Genomic DNA, 23,975 nt, shown 5'->3' with positions numbered 1-23,975 from the left:
CTCAAACTAAACGTCTTCTGAATTACTTACATCTCTTTAATCCAAACTTCTTCATTGCCATAATGCACAGGCTACTACTTTTTTAAGTATCATCTTTTATCATGGTTTCTAAGCTTTATAGATGACATACTGTGGAAGGTTAGTTTCTTTCCTTTTAATTCTCCTTTAAGTTACATTTATGGTGTTGTAGTAATTATAATCAAGCTTTCAGAAATTAGATGTGTATATGATGTCACTATTGAATGTTATTTCAGCATAGTAAATGATGCTACAAAATGTTTTACTCCAAGATGGGTATTCAGGGTCTGAGAGGGTTTGAACCAATGTTATAAAGCCTCTGAGGTCATGGCAAGGATTGATGTATACTTTACGTGAGATGGGTCATGGCAGCGTTTGGGCAGAGGAGTGACGTGATTTGGATCTGGAGTGTTGCTCTAGCTGGATGTTGGCAGTGAGTCTGGGGTTTTTCTGCTCTAGCAGGGGGTCTAGTTAGGAGGCTCTTGCTGTAGCTCAGGCAAGAGCTGATGGTGTTGCAGGGGCAACAGAAGAGATAATGTAAGTGGCTTATTTTTGAAAGTGGGACTTGGGCACCAGGATTCTTGTATGAAGTAGATGTGGGGAATGAGAGAAAGAGAGGAATAAAGAAGGGATCCGTTTACTTGGGTTTGAACCAATATGAGAAGTCAGAACCATTTAATTATTTTTAATTATTCACTAAGATGGAAAAGAATGTGGCTCTATCCAGGTCTGCAGTTTTGAAAATAATCAAATACAAAGATGGGAAGCGTTACCTGTGCAATTTTTCAAAAGCAGGCACGAAGCATGCAACTCTTCAGCTGGACTTCCACTTTTACTTTCGACTGTAGCGATAGATAAATACACATCAAAAAGGACCATTGAACGAGGGAGGGAGTAATTGAAAGGATGGGTAAACATGTTCTTTCAGACAGATTATAATGCCCTTGAAATTGTCTCTCGTTTCATGGATGAGAAGCCAAAGGCTTAGGTCACAGTAAGATAGTGGCAAAGCTCAAACTAGAATTCAGGGAGCCTTACTTCTGATTCACTACTACTACTACTACTACTACTACTACTACTACTTCTTCTTCTTCTTCTTCTTCTTCTTCTTCTTCTTTTCCCCCCACATATCTTTTTCTCCTTACTCCCTTCTCAGTTGGACTGAATTGACTGAATTTACTGGAACTAAATGGCGATGTTAAAACCCTTACTTTGTGCAGATTCCAATAGCAGTCCCCTTAGTGTCTTTCCATTTTTCAGGAATAATTTCCCCCTTGCTTTCCCAAACTTCAGGTGCCACCCAGTCCCAAAGCCAATACTGCATTATTTTGGGGATTGGTTACAACATTTCTCCACTCTTGGTACCAATTTTTATATCACTTGTATACTGCTATGTAACATATTACCCCAAAATAAATGTTATCGAACAACAATTTTATTTGCTTACAATTCTGTGGGTCAGCAATTTGGTCTGGGCTCACTAGGAGTCCAGTAAAACAGTGAGGTTCTTCTCTTGATCTCACTGAGACTTTGCATAGGACTGCCATCAGCTGATGTGTTAGCTAGTGGCTCACAGGTCCAAGGGAACTGAGATGAGACAGCCTGTCTCTATCACACGTGTTTGCATACTCCAGCAGGCTATCTTGAGTTCTCTTATGTCACGGGGAACAAAAAGTCCCCATCAGCAGGACACACCCTTTTACACAAGCATTTTTAAAGTCACCATTTGCATTCTATTTGATTTAAGTTATGTTCCCCCCAAAGGAAACCCTGAAGGCAAGTCATTTTGCAGGAAGTAATTTCATTTAACATTGGTAGGCAAATGGCAGTTAAAATAAATATGGAAGGAAATGAAGCCAATAAAATGTGTGTTTTGGAGCAGGTCGCTACTGGGAGCAACTGAGGTTCAGTCTCACTGGGGACCTCAGGAAGACATACAGATCATGTCCCGGAGGTCTTTCCTGACCAGCAAAGAAGCCAGAATATTTTTCTGCATAGCTCTCTGGCTTTCAGCCAATGATAACACCCCCAGGCATTTCTAGCCTGCCTTGCCAGGGCTGAAACAAAGCCCTTAAGCAGACGCTCACAGGTGCATTTGGAAGCCGTCAGCGTGTATTGGAATCGTGAGTGCCAGTAAGCTGGCATTGCACTCATGGTGACTACTGTGGTCACTAAGATCCCACTACATTCTTGTGCTTGTACTTCGCATTATCATTGACTATGCCCCTCGAGCCTTAGAAGCACCACTTTTAGAAAAGAAAGCCATCGCTGACCGCAGTAAATGAATCTTTCCAAAGGTTATCTGATTTGAACCTAAGTTGTCAACACCACAAAAGTTTTGCATCATTTTCCATCCTGTGACATCTGAGACTTGTCTCCTCACTGACCTTCTTACCTCTTTACGAATGTTTTCCTTATATCTGCTGCACTCAGTCACCCTCTCGCTGGACTAGCTCCAGACTCAGTGTACTGAACCTATCGTCTGAGGAAAGAGGGTCTACAAATAAGATGGTTATTTTCTCAGGGCAGGGGTGGAGCAGGGTAAGAAAAGAAAAGTCTGAGAAGTGCAAAGCATGTCGATTGAAAAGCACACAGTGATTTTTTTTTTTTTTTATTTCCAGCATAACAGTATTCATTATTTTTGCACCACACCCCGTGCTCCATGCAATCCGTGCCCTCTACAATACCCACCACCTGGTACCCCAACCTCCCACCCCCCGTCCCTTCAAAACCCTCAGATTGTTTTTCAGAGTCCATAGTCTCTCATGGTTCACCTCTCCTTCTAATTTCCCAGTGATTTTATGTGGAGAATAAATAATCGGAGGGACAGAGGTGTGACTTAAGATAGTGAAAGACCCTAGAGGACCCGCACCCAAGGACGCACTCACAGACCACTGGATGCAATAAGAAAGAGGATTTTATTCGGGCATGCTCGGACTCCCAGGGACACTTGACCACGAAATCCGCGAGGGATGGGTCAGTGTCTGAGAGCCCCGATCTGTTTCGGGAGTCCCTTAATATAGAATTTTACAGTCCATTACATCAGAGTCCTCACTTTTCTAGCCAGTAATTTAAAAGCATTACAGCAAGGCCTACACACAGGTAGCCAATCCTTTAAAACCAACCATACATTCTGGCCAGTCACCATTCAGGTAGTGTACAGTAGAGGGTACGTGTTGAATTGCACGTTTCTAACCTTTATCTGTATACGTGCTGAACCGCACGTCTCCAGCTAGCGTACGTGCTGAACCACACGTCTCTGGCCTTGGTACGGGAGACAACCCTTATCAATTTTACTTAGTAGTAGGGGAAATTCTTAACAGGGGAAGGGTATAACTTTATTTGATTACACAGCGAGCGAGGGTTTAAGCAATTTTTCATTTCTTAGCAAAGCATTAGAAGCATTATTATACAGAAGCCAGAAACAGCTGGGTTAAACACAGATTTTTGCTATTCGTTATCCTGTTATGCTGCTTGCTGACTCCTTTATCTATGGTCAGCTGGCCACAGTTTCTTAGTTAGCATAAGCTGGTTATAAAAAGAATGTTAAAACTTATAGGCTATACTATAGTTCTGACCTGGGGTCCTTCAATAGGAAGGTGCAGATCAGACAGTAGAGAGTACCAAGTGTGGGATGTACACTTTGTTTTCAATGATGGACGGTCATTGAAGATTTTAAGAAAAAAAGCAATATGATTAGAGCCTTGGTCTAGGAGAAACATCCATTGATGGAATAGACGGGCCAGGATTGGGATTAGGGACCAGCTGATCCCTCTAATTCCAATAAGAATTATTCCCTGGGCTGCTGCAGTGGCCTAGGGAAGAAGGAATACAGGTCTGGGCGAATTCTGGGGGAACGGAATAGAAAAGACAACAGTGGCTTCGGTGTAGTCAGTAGGAAGACCCCTGAGTAGAAAGTCAGAGGATCTGGATTTTTATTCAAACCATGAAAATTTAAAAATAAAAAGCATTTATCTTCTCTATCATGAGAAGCGTAAGCAAAAATTGATCTTTAACAGAGCTCTGCCATTTCTTGGACTTCAAAAAATCTGTATTTTTCCGGTTCTCTCAAGTATATATGGCATAAAATCACATTATAAATCCAAAGCACTAAACATAAAGGAATCCAAGAAAAAAGAACCTTCTTAGCAGCTCTTATGTAAATAATTCACTGACTCTTTGCTTGTCCTTCTCTCTGTTCTTCTTAGTACTTACAACTACGATTCAATAAACCAGTACGCTTCGCGGCCACTGTCATCTACATTGTGCAGACGGTAAGGCGGAAGTTCTGCTTCAGATGTGGGAAGTGTGGGGTGACGAGCTATGGGTTTGTTTACTCCAGGGGGGGCAATGAATGCAACTAAAGGACAAACCTAGCACTAAGAAGAAACTGCTTTCTTCCAAGGATAGCACTTTCGAGATAGTGATTACAGTGAAAGTTATCCACATTGCACAGACCCTGTAAATTCATCCAAATAGTAAATAAAAAACAAATGTATATCATAAACCACAAAGGAAAAAATAGCATTAAAAACTTTTATTTCGCTTGTACAAGTTACTTTGGCTATGAAATGGTCCAGTCATTAGTTTTTCACCACTTAACTGCGTTGACTTTCGTCTTGCTGAAAGTCATTTTACAACAATACTCCCATTCTCCCCTTTTGGACTCCTCTTCTGTTTCCTAGGCTCTTGGTGCCTTCATGCTGTCCCACAGGGTTGGTACGCTTCCTACAGCTCATGAAGTACTCCTTGCTGGAAAATGACCTTCTTCCCTTTCTTAAAACTCCCACTCACTGGCTGAGGGATTTAAGAGAGAGAAAAGGAGGAAGGCAGTGCTCCCTGCACGGCTCCTATACTTTTGCCTCCTAAAACCCTCACAGGACCTCTAAATGATGAATTCCCATTTAAAATAAAAATGGGACTGCACCTGCTTCCTTCAGCATAGTGGCTGCAACACTGGGAGTCCCAAGATGTACGCAGGAATTAGATCACCCGTGTCAGTCTTCGCTGTGCTGTCCTCTCTCCCTTCTAAAATCTCTGTTTCGGCGGCGTGTTGCAATGAGGGTGAGTCATTGTGACACAGGCATGGGGGCAGGGGTGGGTCGAGAAAGGCTGAACCAAAACCCTTACCTTGACTTGAACCCTGTCTTTGTTTCCTTCAGAAATGTGTCATACCTAGCCATCAAGTCTCAAAATTCACAGCAGACTTAAAAGTCCAATGCTCTTCCCCCATCAAAAGCTGGTGATCCCCTTTGCACACTAATGACAGTAATCAATGATGTCAAGACTAGAGTGGTTGCCAATGGCAGGTTTAAGGACCATGATAAGGAAAATTCCTCTCTAAGGTCAATAAGGAAGCTTTGAGGCAGCTTTCCATTCCATGCCACTTTTCACACTGTTCACCTGACTCTTGCTTCCCCACCAGATTCTCTACACAGGAGTGGTGGTGTATGCACCTGCACTGGCACTCAATCAAGGTGAGTTACTGATACTCTCCTGGATACTTTCCATCTTTTTTATGTTTACATTCTCCCCTTGAGAAATATACCTCTATCCTGCTGGGGAGACATTCCCATGGTTAGTAATCCCATGATTACTGTAGTCTTTACAATAGAGAGCTCCAAAACTCAAACATTGAAAATAGCACTGGGTGTTACATGTAACTGATTAATCACTAAATTCTACTTCTGAAACTAATAATATGTTATAGGTTAACTAACCTGAATTTAAATAAAATCTAAAAAAAGAAGAGAGAGAGAAAAAAAGGCAAATAATGAGTTACTTCATTTGCCCACAAGTTTTCAAACACCCAGGGTGATTGTCATTTGTTTGTTTGTTTGTTCTGTTTTTTAATCACTAAAGTGGCGGGTATTGGGTATTGCATACACACAACCACTTAAGACATTTATAATTTATGATCCTGTCTCAGGGATTTTATGAAGTCAATAACCTAAGTACAAAGTAAAAGGTACACATAGTAATTTTTTTTAAAACTTATGCTTACCGTTTTTTGAGGGAATAGAATCCTAGAAACAAGAATTTTAAAAAGATTAAAATAAACTTCATAATAATACCTATAATATTAGAAGTCTTCAATATTCAGCTTAATCATGCTGTGTGCTTTATCGAGACACATTTATTCATGGCTGATGTTTAGGTGGTTTCAAAGTCCTCAGACTAACTTTGTTAAGAAAAAGCAAACAATGTGCCTACTGTGTGCCATGCATTAGGTTATGTGTTTTTGATGCATATTCTCATAACAACCCTGTGAAGTAGCTACAGTTTTTAATCACACTTACAGATGGGCTACTGTTGTTCAGAAGGTTTAGAAATGTTATCTGCCACATAGTAAGTGCTCAATAAATATTTATTGATTTAATTTAAGAAAAGAAAAAGAAAAAGCAAACAAACAGTTGGTGCAAAGACCAGAGCTGCAGAGTTTAGGAGGAAAGGTTTGGCTTTTAACATTACCTAAAAATTATAGACTGAGTTGAAGTATAACACTGTAATAAAATAATTTTTAACAGAGGTGAATATAATAAGAGAAAATTCTAATTTGATTTCCATTGACCCACAAAGAACACTGACAAAAATATTGTGACTACTTTCTCATAAACCTTGCTCTTCTACTTTTCTCAGAGAAACTTCTTTCAATATTTTTTCTTCTTTTCTAGTGACTGGGTTTGATCTCTGGGGCTCTGTGTTTGCAACAGGAATTGTTTGCACATTCTACTGTACCCTGGTATGTATCCAACTGTGAAGAAGTATTTAACACTGTTTCCATAATAGGGGATAAGGGCAAATCTCTGGCAACAGGGCACCTAATTAAAACAGAGATTGCTATTCCAAAATTAAATAGAAATTTGCTAGCTTCTCTGTCACAGTTTCCTGAGGAAGGCGCTGTTCTTTTATTTAAAATTCTTTCAGTGCCATTAGCAGAATTGGGTTCTGGTCTCCTTTGAGAAAGCCATGGCAAAGAAAAGATTTCATGAAAGAAATCCCTTCTTGCTCAGAGGATAAGGGACCATAGGCAACCGGCAAGAAAACAATGTTCTTGTTAACGGTAATTATGAGCCGTAATTATACACTTATAGCTTATACAATTATAGCTGCCTAGTGATTGAGAAATATGCAATGCATGTATGAATGATAAAGGATGGCTGGTATTTTATAAACTTGAGGATTCCACAGCTTGTTGTTGTTTCTTATTTATGGATAAGCTTGGATTACAGTAACATTTGGTTTAACATATGCTCAGCTTTTCATCAAGGAATCTGAGTGCCATTGGCAACGTATTTATATAATTGTTAATATCAGTTTAGTTCAGCAAACATTCATTGAGCATATATTATTTATCATGCTTTGCAATGGGAAGCTTTATCCTTCTGAATCATTGGCACCCATATACAGAGGCTGTAAATAACCAGTTAAAAATATGACACTGGTTTTCAGAAAGCTGGGTTATCTTTCCTCCTCTGTAGAGAATAACAAATTAATCCTATATTATCATAGAGCAGACCATCTAGATATTTTGGCATTGTGTGCATATCAGAGACTCTTCGGACTAGATCATGAAATATACAACTTAAAAATGCCCTTATCTCTCCTTTTCATACACGCAATTCCCACCATCTCTTTTGCACTACAGAATGTTATCTTTTTTTTTTTTTCTCCGTTCCATTCTCACTACCATAGCTTTATTCCAGACACACATCTCTTACGTAGGTTAAAAATAAGCTCCTGCTCCTTATATGTCTGGCCATATCTGACAGGATGACTAGATACATTGTCAGGGACATTGCCAGGCTTCTTAGCAACAATAATGGAAGGCAGAAACAATGAAATAACATCTTCAAAGCATTGATGGAAAACAATTGTCAACATAAAATTGTGTATTCAGCAATACTAACTCTTAGGAATGGTCAAGAACCAAGAGAATTTACCACTAATCTATTTTTTTCTGAGAAAAATCTAGAGGAGTACTGTGGGAAGAAGGAAAATGATCCAGTTTTGGATAGAAGAAGTAATGATAAGAAAATAAAAATAGTGAACATTTAATAAGTCAGTCAAACAATTTTTGGTGCTTGATGATTAAAAAATAACTTTAGGGGCACCTGGGTGGCTCAGTGGGTTAAAGTCTCTGTCTTTGGCTCAGGTCATGATCCCAGGGTCCTGGGACCGAGCCCCACATTGGGCTCTCTGCTCCACAGGGAGCCTGCTTCCTCTTCTCTCTCTGCCTCCCTTTCTTCCTACTTGTGATCTCTCTCTCTGTCGAATAAATAAATAAAATCTTTAAAAAAGAAAAAAAAATAACTTTATAGTATAGTATAACATGCATGTCTAGTTATATATTATAATTTATAATATAAAATATACTACTACTACTAATTATTATTAATATATGTAATTTTGGGATTAAGAAAAAGAATAACCTTCATTTGGACAACAGTAGCATGTAAATCAGGAAGACAGTAATCTGATCTGACAATTTTATCATCTTTGAATTGTTAGGGATTAAGACATTCTTTAAATATAGACTCTAACTTAAAAATTTATGGCAAAATGATCAAAGTGGAAAAGGAATTTAAAAAGACAAAACAAAATCTCAAGTGAGTTAAGCAAGAGAAGAGGATAAAAGCATAGAGGAAGCACAAATAGAAACGAAAAAGTGATGTCAGACGCAAGTCTGGATATTTTAATAATTGCAATAAGCTAAAATGAACTAAATTTGCTACCTCTTAATTGGTTTCAGTGTTTCCTTCCAGCCTGCATGCTTCCAGAAGATTACTCTTAATCACCTATTTCTTCATGCCACTTAACTGACCCAATTCCCAGCTCAGTTCCCATTGTTCTCAGGATCAAGTATAAGCCTCTTAGCCTAGTGCTGGAAATCTCTCCCATAGGAGTCCCTCCGCCCATCTAATCCCTTCTCACACCTCTGTCCCATCTCTCCTGTCTCTAGGCAGGTTGCAAGCTTCCAGCTCTCACTGTAAGGGTGGCTTATTTGTCTAGCATGTGTTGCTCATGTTGCAGTCTCTTTATGATCCTGCGGATGGTTGCATATCTAAAATAAGCAGTTGAAGAGGTTAAAACAATAGCCCCTGCCACCGAAGGGCTTGCCATTTAGTGAAGTAAACGTTCGAGTTCAAACAACACAGACTGATTAAATACATCAGTGGCACCGCTGGATCAGGGTTATAGGTCAGTGGTGTGTGTGTATGTGTGTGTGTGTGTGTGTGTGTGTGTGTGTGTGTGTGTGTGTGTGTATCTCACTGTATGAAGGAGTTACAGAGAAATTTTCATGGTGGCTATAATCTGTCTTTTGATATACGTTTGATAAAGCGATTGGTTCTCTTGCCTCATGTCTAGCTGAACTTCAGCTTTAAGCACAGTTTTACATAACCAATAACAAGGAGCTGCCGAAAACTGAGGTCTGTGACATTTGGTCTTTGTATCACTAAAATCTGATGTTGTGATGTGGATTTGGAAGGCTTCATATCTTTAGAGAAAATCATAAGACTATTACTTGGGAGGCAGGAGGTAAACACTGATTATTTTTCAAGTCAGGATGTGAACACAATATACAAATACGATGCCTCTGGCAAGAACTTTAATGTCTACTTATGAAATTGCATGGTAATTCAAAAGAAATGATGGGACAACCTCAACGTCGTCTTTCTTCTTAAGATAAAGATGAAGCCTGTCATCTTTTCACAGGAGTGCTTGACACTCTGGAGGAGTAACTGGGGATGATAATTCTGTTTTTCAATGTTAAAAATACCACATCATTCCATTCTCATAATGCTTATTCATTTTCAGCCCCCCCCCTTTTAGATATCTCTTTGTTTCATCTTTCCCAATTTGCTCATTCCACCTCGCTGTAGTCCTGAGGGATTCTATACCTGGATTACTCCGGCAGCCTTTCTCGCCTCCTCTCCTCTTGCCCACGTGCTCTCAACTAGAATTGTGCATTAGAATCCTTGCGAGAGCTTTCAGAACATATAGACGACCGGGTCCCAACCCAGACCTCAATTTATTCAGAAATCCTTGGGGTTGGTGCTAGGACACGGGCATCTGTGTTTTGTTTGTTTTCAAATTCCCCAAGGGAGTCTACAGAGGATCCAGTTTCGATAAGCAGCCCGCTAACCTCATGCCTCACCGCGCTGTCCTGAGTTCTGCTGTGAGATTTATCCTCCGCGAAGTCTGCCCTGCTCACTTCACTCTTCGACCGTCCTCCAGCTCTTAAAACTCCTTACTCCATTAGTGCCAGGAATCTATCATTCTTTCCTAGTTCTTTTCTTCTTTCTCAGCATTCTACCATCTCAGTCCCCCCAAATTTATTTATTATCACTAAATTTACAAAAGAAAAAAATCCTCATGTTTGTATAAGCCGGACCCAGATGATTATCCTTAATTCCCCCATTTCCTCATCATCTGTATTCAATGATTCACAAGTTGTGTGGATTTGACCTCCCAGTTTTCTTTCGAGTCCATCCATGTCTTTCCATCTCTACCCTGCAGCAAACCTTCTTCAAACCTCTGTCCTCTTGGGCACAGACTACTGAAATCAACTCTGAGTGTCTCTATCGCTCCTTTTCTCCCTTGGTCTACCCATCTGTTATCCACACAAACACCCCTGAAACCACTGAGAAGCAAAGGTAAAAATCTCTCTTCATGTATATCTCTTTAACGCTCTCTCATTGCTCTTGAGAAATCATCTAAGTAGCCTTGTCAAAATCGGGGTGTTCTGGCCTCTAGCAAATTCAGCAACCTCCCTTTGGGCATTCTGTAAATACCTCAATCTACATATTCTAGTATTCTTTCATTTCTCCGGGCAGCCATACACCTCCTCCTCCACACATGTTGTTCCCCTCTCCTCTTGTCCTCCGTACCTGGTAAATTCCCCCTCATTCTTCAAGACCAGGCTAGAGAAAGAAGAAAAGGAGGGAGGTAGGGAAGGAGGGAGGCAGGGTGGGTTAGAGGGAGGAAGGAAGGGGAGGAGGAAGGTAGGGAGCAACAAAAGGAAAAGAAGTATTGCATCAGCAGAAAAGGTATAAAGAATTGGAAGACTTCCAGACTTCCCTTCGGAGAATTCACATCCATTCTCTCCATTTCAGGGAGGATTAAAAGCAGTGGTGTGGACAGATGCATTTCAGATGGTGGTCATGATTGTGGGCTTCTTAACAGTTCTCATTCAAGGATCAGCTCATGCTGGTGGATTGCACAATGTCATAGAGCACTCGACAAATGGATCTCGACTAAATATATTCGAGTACGTCCAATACTACTTTCCCATATTTTATAATGATATAGCTGTATGATCTCAGTGACTAAAATAATATTTGGGCATCAAAAGAACATTTTTGTTCACTCGTGTCTCTCTGCCTCCTAGCTTTGATGTAGATCCTCTCAGGAGGCACACGTTTTGGACAATCTCAGTGGGGGGAACTTTCACCTGGCTCGGGATCTATGGAGTTAATCAGTCCACCATACAGCGCTGCATCTCTTGCAAAACAGAAAAACATGCAAAACTGTAAGTTATAAATAAACATTTCAGTTTTCTTTGCCCTAGTGGGTACTTATTATATGCTTCCGTGTGTGTGTGTGTGTGTGTGTGTGTGTGTGTGTGTGTGTGTCTGTGTGTGAGAGAGAGAGAGAGAGAAATTGAAAGTTTTATTTAATCTTCTAAACAGTTTTTTGAGGCAGGCATTACTAATCCCATCTCAGCAAGGAAGTGTGTTTGAACTTACAGTTCTGCCTGCCTTTGCTCTCCACCGTTTGCCACCTGCACTTACTGAGAACTTACTAGGTGAAATTAGGTGCCCTGGGTGGCAATGCAGAGGTAAACAGCATATTTTGCCTCCTTAGAGTTTCTGTGATGAGATGGTCCTTTTGACTGACTTGATTCAGCCTGTGGTCTCTTGAGCTACTGTTTTTCTTTTGATGGATAGATCCTTAAATTTTCCAAGAAGAGGTTTAAAAGAAGGAAAGCCAAGGTAATAAGACAAGTCATAATGGGGCTTTTGCCAATCCAGCTCTTGCTGATCTAGCAGTCACCAGTCTTGCCAGGTGTGCTCGCACTGAAAGACCCCAGCAGGGACACAGCTTGGGAAGCCTCTTGCAAGTCATGCAATGCATCCCGTGCCCTAGAGTGGGGATTGGAGGAAGTCATGCATTATTCTGCAGACATGACAGAAGTAAGCTAGACTTGCGTCTAAAATGGAATCTTATCCCCATTGTTCTGTCCAAATTTCCAGCAAACCCAGATTTGTCAGGATGTCCTCAGCTTTTCTTCAAGTGAGAAACAACCACTGTGAATATTTCCCGAACTGATTTTAAAATACTTTCAATGCATAGTTTTTTTATTTAGACTGAATACAAGATAACTTTGCTGGGACATGGTTCACTGTTTTGTAATCTGAGTTCCAAGAGACTATATTACTTATGCATTTCCTACACTCACAGAAGGAAGAATTGAAGGCATTATCTAGTGTTCCATTAATTTGCTGATAAATATTTATATCCTATTACATTAAATAATGTTAACATACCCTCCATACAAGATTATCATTTTATATCAAATAGCTAAACTGTTGAAAATGTAATTAATATCAAGTGTGATTTGGATCACACAATTCATTTAAAATTAAAGTTCATTTAGAGGCTCTTGGCTGGCTCAGTTGGTAGAGCAGGGACTCTTGATCTTGGGGTTGTAAGTTCAAGCCTCACATTGGGTTTAGAGCCTACTTTTAAAAAAAATAGGTAGAACGAAAATTCATTTAAAATTCTGCCTTAAGGGGCATCTGGGTGGCTCAGTGGATTAAAGCCTCTGCCTTTGGCCCAGGTCATGATCTCAGGGTCCTGGGATCAAGTCCCACATTGGGCTCTCTGCTAGGCAGGGAGCCTGCTTCCCCCTCTCTCTCTGCCTGCCTCTCTGCTTACTTGTGATCTCTCTCTCTCTGTCAAATAACTAAATAAAATCTTTAAAAAAATAAAATAAAATTCTGCCTTAAAATGAAGTTGATTGTATCTCCAAAAGGAAGGATATTTTGGTGAAATAACCAATAATTCTCTACTATATCTAGATTGTTTTTAATCTTATGTGTTGTGTTATATTATTTTTTCTTGTGAACATGCCTAACTTCCCCCTATAACTCCAATAAGTAGTAGTGTGTACTCTTGAATGTGTGCTTGTGTTTGTGTATCTTTAAGCGTCATTGAGTGAGTTCCTCTAAATCAAACAAAAGTTGATACAATTACATTCATAATGTTTGCCTGGAGTTTGAAATTTATTGCATGAGATTTTACTGGCTATGAAACCTGTTGGAAAAGGAAAGATATTCATGGAGAAAAAATGTACACAATTTCCTAAGCATTTAGGATCGCAGCTCCTGGTTTCATCCATCTCCCCTTCTGTGGAAAGACCAGAGCTATGGCAGGAATTTTGTGAGAATAAGGAAAGATGAAAAAATAAAACTTCTCTTTAGAACAGACTTCTCTGAGAGAATCCAAATAGATTTGGTTACTACAATAGAAATCAGTCAAAATGCTCAGTCCAGTTGGACTGCATGCAGCTGGAAGGAAGCCTGCAGTGGGGATGTGTCATTTGTCACACCAGCTGAAGTCTCAGGGTCACTACTGGGGCAGCTGGAGGCCACTCGGAGCCAGCTGCAAATCTGCTCTCACCTAGGAGGCTCTGCAGAATGTTGATTAAATGCTCTGCTTCTGTTCAATTATCTGAGAGCCTGGTGTCCTTAAAACATTCCATCAGAGTTTAGGAAAAGCTCTGCTACCTGGGGAAAATACAAACTGAAACATATGTAGGTGAAAATAGATCCATAATGTTCATACTGAACGTGTCCATGGGTTAAAACCAGAAGCAACTCGTTATATATGCATATAATTTCATGGCCAGGAATGCTGATTACTTACTCACTTATTACTCACATCACTGATTGATGTTAAGCCCTCTTGACCTTCCTCACACCCAGAAATAATATCACCCACCATGTCATTTTAGATGTGCTCTTTGGAACCTGACTTCATCTCCTCTTGTTTCTAGACCCAAGTTTATCTTTCAAGATTGCTGATCATAAGTGGTGCAAGGAAGGTAGAAGGGGCTGATACCGATTTTTCTGTCCTTTCCCATTGCAAGCCCATCTTCCGGCTAAGATGAGCACACCCACACCAGTCACTTTTGTTTTATTCCTACTGCCTCAGTTTATTTTCCTCATTCACGTCTAAAATCATTGTATTTGTTAATTTCATTTCAGTGATGATCTGCTTCCAATCCCAGAATTTAAGCTCCGTGAGGAGGGGTTCTGTGTTACTCACAGCTCTACCCCAGGACCTAGAAGAGCCTGGTATAAAGAGATGCCTGATAAATATTTTTGAATGAATCAATGAAATAGTTTAAGCTACAAGTAGGAGAATTAGCTCTGTAAAGAATCAAAGTCCATTCCTTTTTTTTTTTTTTTTAAAGATTTTATTTATTTATTTATTTATTTGACAGAGAGAGAGAGAAATAGTGAGAAAAGGAACACAAGCAGGGGGGATGGGTGAGGGAGAAGCAGGCTTCCCGCTGAGCAGGGAGCCTGATGCGGGGCTGGATCCCAGGACTCTGGGATTGTGACCTGAGCCGAAGGCAGACGCTTAAGGACTGAGCTACCCAGATGCCCCTCAAAGTCCATTTCTAATGAAAAATTCACAGCACAAGGATTTTAACATTTAATACAATTTTGCCATTGGTTTCTCATTTCCCACTTCAATAACTTGAAATTATTTTGGATAATATATGCATGTATGGCCATATAACCTACGTCTCCACAGAATGTAACTCATTCATTCCTCATATTAGTCCCATAATAGAAGGAGAGCAGGTGTGTTAACACTCTTCTTAGAGATGATACAATGGTCTCAGAGGGTCACATGACCTATTTAACATCAGGTGGTTGTTAAGAATAAAGTCTTTTGACTCGCGGTCCAACATTCTTTTAAAGAAATAAGTGATATGAGGAGTACAATCATATTGTACTGAATTTCTACTACTAATTAATTCAGTCATTCAATTATTTATTACCAAAAATAAATAATTCCATGTCTTCTATGTGCCAGAACAATTCTATCGCACTGTGTTCGTTGGAGTGGGGGAAACGAATAAAAAGCAAATGTATATATTTTACAATTTCAGATAATGCTAAGTGCTGTCAAGGTGTAAACTAGTATAAGAAGTAGAAACTGATTAAGAGAGCAGGGATGGACTGTTTTGAATAAAAGATGGTTGGGGAGGGCTCTCTCGGAGGTGGCCTGAGTAAAGGTTTGAATAAAGTTGCCCAGAAAAGAGGACGGCAAGAGTACAAACAATGCAGTTAACGGGTATTCACCTCCTCACGTATTAATTGTATCCCCAAAAGGCTATCTCTAAATCAACCCCTCTAAATAAAAACAAACAAATCAACACAGCTCCACAAGAAACATTGTTAGAATACTCTCAAGGAAATAACTTCTAGGATAAGTCCCTTTTCTAATGTAAATAGTATGAAATAGAAACTTCCAAAGGAGAGACTCATTTAACCAGATTTGCTTCATAAATGGGTAGTTTGACTCAAGAGTTTTCTCTGGGTTATGGGCCCAGCACGCTTCCGCTGCGCCACTCTGCTACTGACTCAAGAGTTTTCTGAAAGCTAGGTACACCTGTACAGTATGGGCTTTCAGAGGCTTTGAAATTAATTTGTGTCCTTACATTTAAGTGTGGATGTATCTGATTCCCTTCAAGTAATGACTTGATCCAAGAAAATTCCCACTGTTTCTCTTCTGGCCCTTTGAAACTTTCTCCAGAATAAGGTGGTTTATATAAATCCAGCCCACTTTCAAGTCTCCCTTGAGATTAAGAAAACCAATGGGGCAGCTGGGTGGCTTAGTTGGTTAAATGTCTGGCTTTTGATTTCAGCTCAGGTCATGATCTCAAGGTTGTAAGATCGAGCCCCTCATTGAGCTCTGCTCTGGGCATGGAGCCTGTTTGGGATTCTCTCTTCTTCTTCCTCTGCCTCCCACCGGTGCTCTCTCTTTCTCTAAGTAGATAAATAAAATCTTTCAAAATGTTAGGGTCTGTGATCAAAGGAGCAAGACTGATACAAAGCACACGTCAAGCAAAGCTTTATTTCGCACCAAGCATCAAGAATCAAACCGACCGTTCAAGGCCACCTCTTATAGAGAGGCAAACCACCCGCAGCCTCACAGACTAACTTTCATAGAGCAAAGGCCATGTGGTTGAGCCTGGCCACACACAAGTGGCCAATGAGATTGTAACACACAGAGAAAGTTGCACAGTCATGCTAGGTCACACATGGGTGGCCAGTTGAATTACAGTTCACCCTATAGTAGCTATTTGAACTAGCCTATCACCTTGGTCAGAATTGGCGCCCAAAATGCGGGGCCCACATTCTTTGGTAGTTAGGGAGATAGTATGTGCGTTTACTGATTGGATGTCTCCACCTGGCCTTACTTGTCCTTGTCTCCCTGACATGCTTTTAAGTACGTTCCCCTGGGTTGGGGTGGGGGCAGGGTCAGTTTAAGTTTTACTGCATAATCAACAAAATCACTGTTTAACCGAGATGGAATCACTCTGGCTAAATAGGCCCTTACAAAAAAACCCCCGAAAACTAGTAATATTTTTGACTTTCAAACACAACAATGAATACAAAATAACCATAGGATACTGCCACAGCACTCACACTGGAATAAAGCATATCTTTATTGTACAAATAAAAAGAATTGCTCCCCAGAATATGGTAAAATAACCTTAGGTTTTGCATATTTTCTATCCTCCTTAAAAAACAAAACAAAACAAAAAGTTCAACTTTAAATTTCATCTAAATCAATCTCCAAAGTGATTATTTCCAAAATGTGTCTACTTCTACATTTATCTCATTATCCCTCTGGAAGAAAAGATGTTAAAATGTAAGTTTGCTTTTTGACAGTTTTATGAATTGAGTGGGGGGAAAATCACTGTGAGTTATATAATATGAGTGATCGGTATGTGAAATTTCATCCAAGAGAATAGATCTTACACTACATGTTGAGATTTTTGCAGAAAAACTCCTGATTTCAAAAGGAAAGCCATCAAAAATGTGCCTCATTGAAATTTAATAATCAGTCTAAAGTATAACATTCCCAAACAAACAAAAATTTGCAAATGTATAAAATGTAATGATTCTTGAAGACTGTGGATTTTTTTTTATATAGCAAAAATCCCCCCAAATTTTTTCCTTGAATTTTTGGTAATGTCTTCATCATACTGTAAAATGGCATAGAGACTACCAACAGAGCTTTTTGTTCTTTTCTAGAGCCTTGTATTTTAACTTGTTGGGTCTCTGGATCATTCTGGTGTGCGCTGTCTTCTCTGGCTTAATCATGTACTCCCACTTCAGAGATTGTGACCCTTGGACTTCTGGCATTATTTCAGCACCAGATCAGGTATGTGTTCCCTTGGAACCAGTGGGGAATGGCTGAGATGAGTGTGCTTCTGGCCATGAATAAGTAATATGGGTTCTTCCCTTTTATCCCACCTGGATCTCAAGCCACTTTCTAACCCCTAGAGAGCTGAATTCTTTCCTCTCCTCTTGAGTGACATCACCACAAACCAGGTTCTAAATGGAGGAGTAACACATAGAAGGATGTCTCACCTTGTCCATGAAGGAAAGGCCAGGGGCCAGGGCAAGTTTGAGGAGAGTGGAAGTTAGGCTTGAACCCATGGCTTTGATTATTGATGTGACATTTCAGTTCTTTTTTTCTGTATGTCTCAAGGTTGATTAAAGATGCTTTATTCTAAAATTGAAGAATGACCCTTATTTCTATAGAGCTTCTGCTCATGCCTTCTCAACATAACTTAAACACCATCACCCCAAAATACTACATTAAAAGTGTTTTCAAAAACTCCATTTATGGAGAAGAAGAACCATCACCTCTCTCTCTTCGGCATATTCCACTGTCCCCTATGTCCCGGTGGGGTTCCTCTCTCACAAATCTGACTACAAAGTAGAACCATAATTCCTAGATTCCCTGAATATGTGTTTTAAGCATTTGTTGTTAGGATTTAAGTGCTAACATTAAGGGTAGACAGGCAAAGGATTGGCGTGTATTACAAACATGGGAAAAATAAAACAAGTTCCTGAACCTTCTGAAGTTCATCCACCCTTTTCCCTAATATCAACTTTCCCTTCTTACCCTTCACCTCCCCTCCAGTTGGAGCTGGACCTCAGCTCCACAAAGTTGGATTAATTGTAATCTCAACTGCCATTGGGTGACACCCTGAGTCCCCACAAACTCCTCTAGTTTTTTTTTTTTTTTCTTTTTGTCTTTTTTCCCAACTCCTTTTGCTAAAAAGTGATGTGTTCCCATTTGAGACTCTGCTGCTAAGACCACTGATCCTGTCCGGTCTTCCCTTCCCTTCAGCTGATGCCATACTTTGTCATGGAGATATTTTCCACGATGCCAGGACTGCCTGGACTCTTTGTGGCTTGTGCCTTCAGTGGAACTCTGAGGTTAGTATTTAGACAACACTCCACTCTGACGATGCAGAGGATAATGACGATGGTGATGGCAAGCACAGTGAGGTGACAAGGGTGATGGTGGTCGTAATCACCACTTACTGCATATTGTGTGTCTGCTGCCCTGCATGTTCATTTGCATGTTCTCCTTCGTTGTTTGAGACGGAAACTGTACTTGTGAAAGTTGATGAAGTGCTTTGGATTTGAAGATCAATGGGAAAGCATTAGAAGCGTTAACCTTAAAAATACACCCCCCAACTATCTTACCAGCAAAAGATGGGTTTATTGGGGAGTAAGAGAGAATGGAAATATGGGACAAGTAAGCTGAGGCAAAACCATAAGCAAGTGTGGGGAACAAAGGAAAGGTCTGCTTTTTTTGAGGAGGAATGGAGTAAGTCCGGAAGGCTGGTATGGACTAAAAGACTGGTTGAAGAAAACCAGGAGTTCGAAGCGTGGTGGCTTTTCATTGGCTGAGTGGTTGCTGAGGGGAAAGAGACACTTCCCTTCCGGGTGGGATAGAGTAGTATCCAAGTGCAAGGTCAAGCCTGTGCAAGGTCAAGTCCCTCTCTTCCTGATGGGTCTGCAGTAGACTGTAAGTGGTAGGGTATGCTCTTGTGAGGAGAAAAGGAGTAAATGACTCTTAGATTTTACCATTAACTGTGATATCAAGTTTTAATTTGGAAGATATTATTTACATCTAAGAATACTTATTTAAAGGGCACCTGGGTGGCTCACTTGGTTAAGTGTCCCACTGTTGGTTTTGGCTCAGGTTGTGATCTCAGAGTCCTGAGATGAAGCCTTGTCTTGGGCTGTGCACTTAGCACAGAGTCAGTGTGAGATTCTCTCTCTCTTCCCTGCCCCTCCTGCTTATGCTCTCACTCTCTCTAAAGTAAATAAATAAAATATTTTTCTTTTTAAAAAAGAATATGCATTTAAGTTAACAAATTGTAAAAAAGAACAAAATACATATGCTTATTCTACTTTTAGGAAAGATTTTGTCAGAGATATTGACTTTTATTAAATTTTTGGCATTTTTGAAGTGGCTATTTTGTAAACTTTTGGCATATTAATCTGTTGCCAGATTTTCAAATTAGCAATATCCTTGAACTTGTATAATGACTTTAACTCCCTTCTGGTGTAATTCTAGCTTAGTGTACTACTGAATTATTTTTGCTTACACTCTTTTTAGGATTTTGCTTCAGTAACACAAAGTGGTATTATTCTGTGGTGTTGAGATTAAGATCTCAGGGAAACTCAGAACCAAAAAATGAGCACCAGAGGATTAACCTCAAGGAGTGGTGGCATTCTAGCTTTCATTTTGCCCCTCTCTATAGAGCTTTACTTATTTATCTACCTTTTTTTATTTTAACTCTAAGGCTGAGTCTCTCCAGATACAGAACATGCAATTGCCAACAGATAATCTCCCCATAGGAGAATGGATGGATCTTTTGGTCTCAAGTCCAAAACTTCTAAGAAAGGGACACTTGGACAGTACATGCTATAGGGACATTCCTTCTGCTACAACTTTACGTCAGATGTTGAGTTTAGAAAGGAAAATACAGGAATGGAGATACAATAAAGAGAGAGTGGTAGAGAGATAGGAAAAATTAAAGAGAGATCTCTATCATCTTACAGAAGTTTTAGAATCTGAGAAATCAGCATATGGCTAATATACCTGACTAAAAAGGCAACCCAGTAGAGTTTCTATATGAGCCAAATTCAATGTTTTCCTTCCACTCTTTCAAAGGATTTAAGGGTCAACCCAAAAATGTGAGACTTCCAGATGATATATTTTGAGACAAAGCTGTTGGGAATATGGACTCTTTTTACCTGGACACCTTTCCTTATTTGACTTTCATGGAGCCTCAGGTAGAAGGGAAGTCTGGCAGGAAACATACAGCATGCCCTGATTCTCAGGAAAAAGAGAATGGTATCTCGAAGTACTTACAGTTTCAATTCCCCAGAACTGGGTCTTGGGAAATTTCTGCTTGCAGTAACTGGCACTTAAGGAAGGAACTTTTAATTTTGCATACGAAGGACCTGAAACTATTCCAACTAAAATAAACTACAGCTGAAATTATTCTGCATTACAGAAAAAGAAAAAGTTTGGATTTTCTTCCATGCTGTTGCCAACATCCAGTTTGTCTTCAGATGACCCCTGGAGGGTAATAAAACAATTAGCCACTGAATATCAGTGGGAAATTTACAAACAACTGGCCAGGTTTTGTTCATCTGCTTGCTTCTTTTCCAGAACTTTACTTTGTGGTTGTGATTTTGCTTCACATAAATTTAATATTGTTACCTATTTTACTAAATAAAATATTCCTGGTCTATATGAAAAATTAAATAAGATTTCATTCTATTCTGAAAAGAAAACCCAACTTTCAGGTCCTCTGTCATCAAAGTGAGTTTTAGGGCCATAAGACTGGACTGTGGTTGAAAAGTCAGAGAGAATATCAAATCTTTTATGTAGTTTTTTCCTTTGTCCATCTTCCATCTTATCTTTTGCTCTGTTCTCCTTTACTGACTGCATTCTAAGCCTGGGGTGGCTTAAGATTGCTGAATGCAATAAGCTTTCCAGCTAGAGGCATTTAAGAATAATTGTTCTTTTGCTCTAGAACATCTTTTCCCCCACAATTTGCATGGGTTCTTTCAGTGCCTATCTTAATCATCATTTCCTAAGGGAAGAATCCCCTAACTGCATATTAGTTTAGGACTCTGCAAGGCATACTTTTATAGCACCTTGTTATTTTCCTTCTGAACAACTGTGATCAATTGTGTAAGTGGTTGTTGAATGTCTGTGTTGCCAAGTGTAAGGTCTATGTTTTTCTTGTTCACCATTGTATGTCTGGTACCTAGAATGAAGACATGCATTAATGGTATGAATGAATGAATGAATGAATGAATGAATGAATGAATGAGTGAATGGTGAGGGGCAAACTCTACTGATACCTGGATTAGGACAGTCACTGCCTCCAGCCTCAAGTTTAACCTAAACGCACACACACATACACACACAACCCATTACTGCCTGCCAATTCATTTAATGTCTTGTTAGGGGCACTACTAGGTATTAGAGCATGAACATCAAGCTTCTTCAATAGAGTCTGAAGAAATCAAAGAGCACAAAGCACAGAGGCAGCTTTGAAGAGTGAGTAGGCAGGCCACCTAACTCTCCTGAGGCCCCAGAATAAGGACAATATGTCTGCATCTAGTTTTTGTTTCTCGAGCCCTGCCTTGTCTATTTGCCCTGAATGACGGGGCAGTCTGGTTAGCTTTATTTAGCTTGGACTATGTTCTTGCTTTTCTCTCCCTGTAGCACCGTGGCTGCCAGCATCAATGCCTTAGCAACAGTGACCTTTGAGGATTTTGTCAAGAGCTGTTTCCCCCATCTGTCCGACAAGATGAGCACCTGGATCAGTAAAGGCTTATGTAGGTACAGCCGGGGCACCTTCTACTCCATGTCATGAAATGTGCATGTGGTACGTGCTCTTCAGGACTCCGGGCCCAAATGCACCCTGAGCGTGTGAGGAATTGTACATAAGGATTCACACTTCCAAACCTGTCAGGAGGGTAACAGGAAAGAAGTACCAGCTATTTTACCTTTCACCAACCTTCCATTCGACACTCTTCTGTCCTTATCTCACACTCTAGATTTGTCACTTCAACATCTGTTTATGCCTTCTTCTGACCATATTTTCATCCCTCTACATGGAAACATGTTCTGCTCTCTATGGGTCAGTCAATTTGTCTAATAAAATCAGATTATTTCCTTTTCTTTTTATTATTTATAATTTTTACTTACTTACTTACATACTTATGTTTAGTACAGTTGACACAAAGGGTTCTATTAGCTTCAGGTATCGTGGTGGTTTGACAAGTTTATGATGCCAAATTCTTTTCTAGAGAATTTTTTTTTATTACCCAACTTCTGGTAACCTCACTTCAAGGAATAATTGTTCCTTGCATAATCACACAGTTGCATATTATGTTGATGCACTCATCATATTGAATTGTAGTCTTACAGAGTTTGCGTCTTTTTAAGTATAAACAGATTACATGCTCATTCACTTATTACAAAAAATGTAGGTAATTGGAGAAAATATATGTACCTCCTAGGATAGTATAGCGAGAATTTTCCTGTGTCATTTATACAGTATTTGAACACATGGTTTTTGAATGTGTGCTTGATAGTCTACAAAATGCCTTACTTTTTTATTTTTATGTTGTTACTTTTTAGAATATTTTTCAATTTTTTGTAACATCATGATGATACCCATATACATTAATCTTTGTTGGATCTATAATTTTTTCCTAAGCAAAAAACATCCAAAAAAATTACCAGGTCAAATAACACAAATTCATTTACAGTTCTGGATTTATGTTTTGAAAAATATTTCTAACATGGTCCAATTAATAATATTTGTGTGTGGCAGCAGTGAGTAGTGACATATTTCTCTGTGCCCTTTACCTTAGTATTTTTAAAAATTGGCCAAATTCATGGACAAAATAACATCACATTTTTGCTTTAATTTACATTTTTTTATTTATAGTGAATTTGAACATTTTTCGGATGATGAATAACATTTATATTTTTTGTGAAAAATCTATGCTGTTTCTTGATGAGATATCAGAAATTTTGCCTGTGAAATCTCTTCCTGTATAAAGGAAATGTGACCTTCTTATGTTGTAGAATATCCCCCAGATTTTTTAAAATACATTTTTGGTGTACAGAAATTATAAATACATATTTGGTCAAATATATGTATAATTTCTTTTACTATTCTATCCATTTTTTTATGCTTACATATTTCTTCCCATTCAAAACCCACTTACAGATATCCTTATTTTTTTCTGGATTGTAAATAATTTTATATTTCACATTTAATATTAAATGTATTCAAATTATTTGATCTATGATTTATGATGAGGACATAAATTGTTCTTTTCAATTATATGGCCAATTTTCTAAGTATCACTAATCCAATAATCTCCACTGGTTGTTAATATTTCAGTAATGATAATATACAATATAAGATTCTTTCATCTGTAAGGATTTAAGGATCGTATAGATTATTTTCATTTAATTAAATTATCAGTTGTAGGATAAATACCATCTTGTATACTATAGGTTTTTTTTTTTTTAAGATTTATTTGAGAGAGAGAGAGATCACAAGTAGGCAGAGAGGCAGGCAGAGAGAGAGAGGGGAGGAAGCAGGCTCCCTGAGAAGCAGAGTCCGACACGGGGCTGGATCCCAGGACCCTGGGATCATGACCTGAGCCGAAAGCAGAGGCTTTAACCCACTGAGCCACCCAGGTGCCCCTATATTATAGTTTCATAGTATTTTATTTAATATATCTGCCAGAGGAAATCTTATCACTTTTCTTTTAGTTTAAAATTAATTTTTT

General features: G+C 39.3%; 1 protein-coding gene across 2 annotated transcripts in view; it reads left to right on the top strand.

Moving 5' to 3' along the window:
- Positions 1-23,975, top strand: part of SLC5A12 (solute carrier family 5 member 12) — a 53,954-nt gene that overhangs the window by 5,456 nt on the left and 24,523 nt on the right. The window contains exons 2-9 of one of the 2 annotated variants that reach the window (XM_032359268.1): positions 4,227-4,292; positions 5,444-5,495; positions 6,693-6,760; positions 11,136-11,290; positions 11,411-11,551; positions 17,364-17,493; positions 18,472-18,560; positions 21,886-21,998. In XM_032359268.1, coding sequence (XP_032215159.1) covers positions 4,227-4,292; positions 5,444-5,495; positions 6,693-6,760; positions 11,136-11,290; positions 11,411-11,551; positions 17,364-17,493; positions 18,472-18,560; positions 21,886-21,998 — 814 coding nt within the window. The remainder of the gene's footprint in view (positions 1-4,226; positions 4,293-5,443; positions 5,496-6,692; positions 6,761-11,135; positions 11,291-11,410; positions 11,552-17,363; positions 17,494-18,471; positions 18,561-21,885; positions 21,999-23,975) is intronic. The other variant, XM_032359269.1, reaches the window with a different exon arrangement.

The sequence above is a fragment of the Mustela erminea genome, chromosome 9 (assembly GCF_009829155.1).
Source record: "Mustela erminea isolate mMusErm1 chromosome 9, mMusErm1.Pri, whole genome shotgun sequence".
In the NCBI taxonomy this organism is placed as follows: domain Eukaryota; kingdom Metazoa; phylum Chordata; class Mammalia; order Carnivora; family Mustelidae; genus Mustela; species Mustela erminea.
Note: the sequence above shows the minus strand (reverse complement) of the source record. Positions and strands in the feature narration are given on the sequence as shown.